We start from the raw sequence: 2478 nt of genomic DNA on the forward strand, positions 1-2478 counted from the left end.
ATGCCCAGAAGTCCTACACCCAAAAAAGTAGGAAATCATAGATTTGTTTTGGTTGTGGAGAAAAGGGACATTTCAAAAAGGACTGTAAGAAAAACAGAGATTCAAGAACATATCGGTAAGGTAAGGTGGGGCAAGTGTGAACTTGTCTAATATCCCCGCGAAACCAGGCGACAGCCTAATGCCATCTAGTGAGGAATAGCTCATTCTCATAATGGATCCATAACAATAATTTAAAATGAAAAAGGGATCTTGTGAATTTGAAATATATTCCTTATTTTCCTAACCTACAAATTATAACCCTGAACGAGTACGTGCTGTATATTTCGAGCTGTCAGTTTATAATTGAAATCGAAGGTAAGAACGTTGGAAGATGAAGAGAGGTTAGCAAGTGCCCTCAAAATAATGGAAAAATGGGACTTCGGAATTACAAGAAAAGAAGTTTTGCGAATTTTTTCCGAATATGTTATCACTAATAATATCAAAACACCTTTCAAAAACAGTTTTCCTGGGGGAGACTGGTTCTTAAGATTCAAATCTAGACATCGCTTGAGTATCAAAAAACCCCAGAGTGTTGAATATGCTAGAAAGAAAATGACAGACCCGTTTGTCATCTATGAATATTTTGATATTCTCGAGAAAGCAATTAAGGACAATGAACTGTTCCTGAAGCCAGAATTAATATGAAATCTAGATGAATCGTCCTTTTCACATGACATAAAAAGTTGTTGGAGCCCGTGGGCAACCTAGTTCCAGAACAACAAGCGCACCAGGCAGAGAATACACGACGATTCTCTCCGCTATTTCAGCTTCAGGTCTGAAGGCCCCACCACTCATAGTTTTCAAAGGAAAACACATTTGGGATAGCTGGATAGCTGATGAAAGGAATGGCTTATGCTGCGAGTGCCAAAGGTTTGGATGGAGGCGGATATTTTTTTAACTATTTCCAAAAAACTCTTATGCCAGTACTAGGCCAAGAAAGGCCAATTTTACTAATATATGATGGTCATAGTACCCATATAAATGTGAAATTAGTGGAGCTAGCACGAGATAATGATATCATAATACTTAAATTACCTCCGCATACCTCACATCTCTTGCAACCACTTGATTTAGCTGTATTCGTCTCTTAAAGATGCTTGGGATAGGGAACTCGTCATGTGGCAAAAGCAAAATATTGGTCTTAAAATCCCAAAAAAGAAATTTTCAGAGTTATTGAGCTCAGTATGGAAAAATTTTCATTCTGATTGTATAAAGAATGGTTTCAAGAAGGCAGGAATTGTTCCAATCAACAAAAATGTCATATCTAGTGAAGTATTCGATCCGGAATCTTTAAGGAGATGGGAAGATGAAAGAAATAAGCAGGGGTCCGTTGAACCAGTACCATCCACTTCCAATTATCAAGCCATTATCCACACTATTTCTATCAATGAACAAACCGACATTATTAGCTCTGTTCCCACAGCCCATAATACTGTTATCGATAGAAGTGACAGTACCGTCGAAATTCATCCAAAACATTCGTTCGAACAACTGTTATTGAGAACGGTAAGACAAACGACAACACCAGGTTCTTCTAAGAGAAAAAGAGTCGCAAATGGTGCGGAGGTCATAACTCACCCTGAAGTTATTCAGAGACTCATTGATGAAGAGAAAGAGAGGTTAACAAAATCAAAAAATAAAACGCAAAAACGACCGAAGAAAAGAAATAATGGAACCAAGGAAGTAGTTCCTAAAAAAGTCTCGAAAAAGAGAAAAATCCGTATAAGTACGAGCAGTGAGTATTCAGAAGATTGAGATGATGTGATTTACGCTAACTCCGACGATGACTTAGACCCTGAGATATTTGAAATGGAAGCATAGGAAGCAGAAGAAGAGAAAGGGGTAGAAGAAGGGGAGGAAGGAGATAAAGGACAGGAAGGAGAGAAAGGAGGGAAGCGAGAGGAGGGAGGTGAACAGTATGAAGAAAATACAAGCTGAAGCTGAAGCTATCCTTAGATGAATGGGTTTTGGTGGAGTATAGAACCAGAAAATGTGTCAAACATTTTGTTCGGTTAATAACAGAGAAGACAAAGGATAACTTGTGATTCGATTTTTCCGACTTCCATTTGTGATGTTTTTCTTTCCAGAAATGTTCAATGTTGAGAAGTTCATAAATATTTTTTGAATAAATATACCTCAGAAAAAAAAATTGTGGTGAAAGCTCTTTTACTGTTTATTCACACAAAGCACAACATGCCAATATTATATTATCAATATTTTCTGTGCTCAAGTTGATAGGCTGTAAAATATCCGAAAACTCTGGATAAACGGCATAAACAATAATTAAATATTTTTTCATCATAAGATATGTTTTTTTGGGAGTACGGTTTCATTAAATTTTCCATCAGTGGAAATGCTTCATCCCCAATGAAAACATATGGTACCTTATCATCTGGTCCTGGCAATTTGGTGGGGCTTGGTATGTTCAACTTCTTTGCG

General features: G+C 37.2%; 1 protein-coding gene across 1 annotated transcript; it reads left to right on the top strand.

Moving 5' to 3' along the window:
- On the top strand, positions 1-2478 carry LOC111509902 (uncharacterized). The gene is given in 4 exon segments (XM_074186741.1): positions 1-120; positions 355-678; positions 873-1120; positions 1122-2478. Coding segments are annotated over 4 exon segments (1365 nt in total). The 3' UTR covers positions 1795-2478.

Source organism: Leptinotarsa decemlineata, unplaced genomic scaffold, assembly GCF_025532065.1.
Source record: "Leptinotarsa decemlineata unplaced genomic scaffold, Ldec_3_MD MMD2_P_RNA_scaffold_11, whole genome shotgun sequence".
NCBI classification, from domain to species: domain Eukaryota; kingdom Metazoa; phylum Arthropoda; class Insecta; order Coleoptera; family Chrysomelidae; genus Leptinotarsa; species Leptinotarsa decemlineata.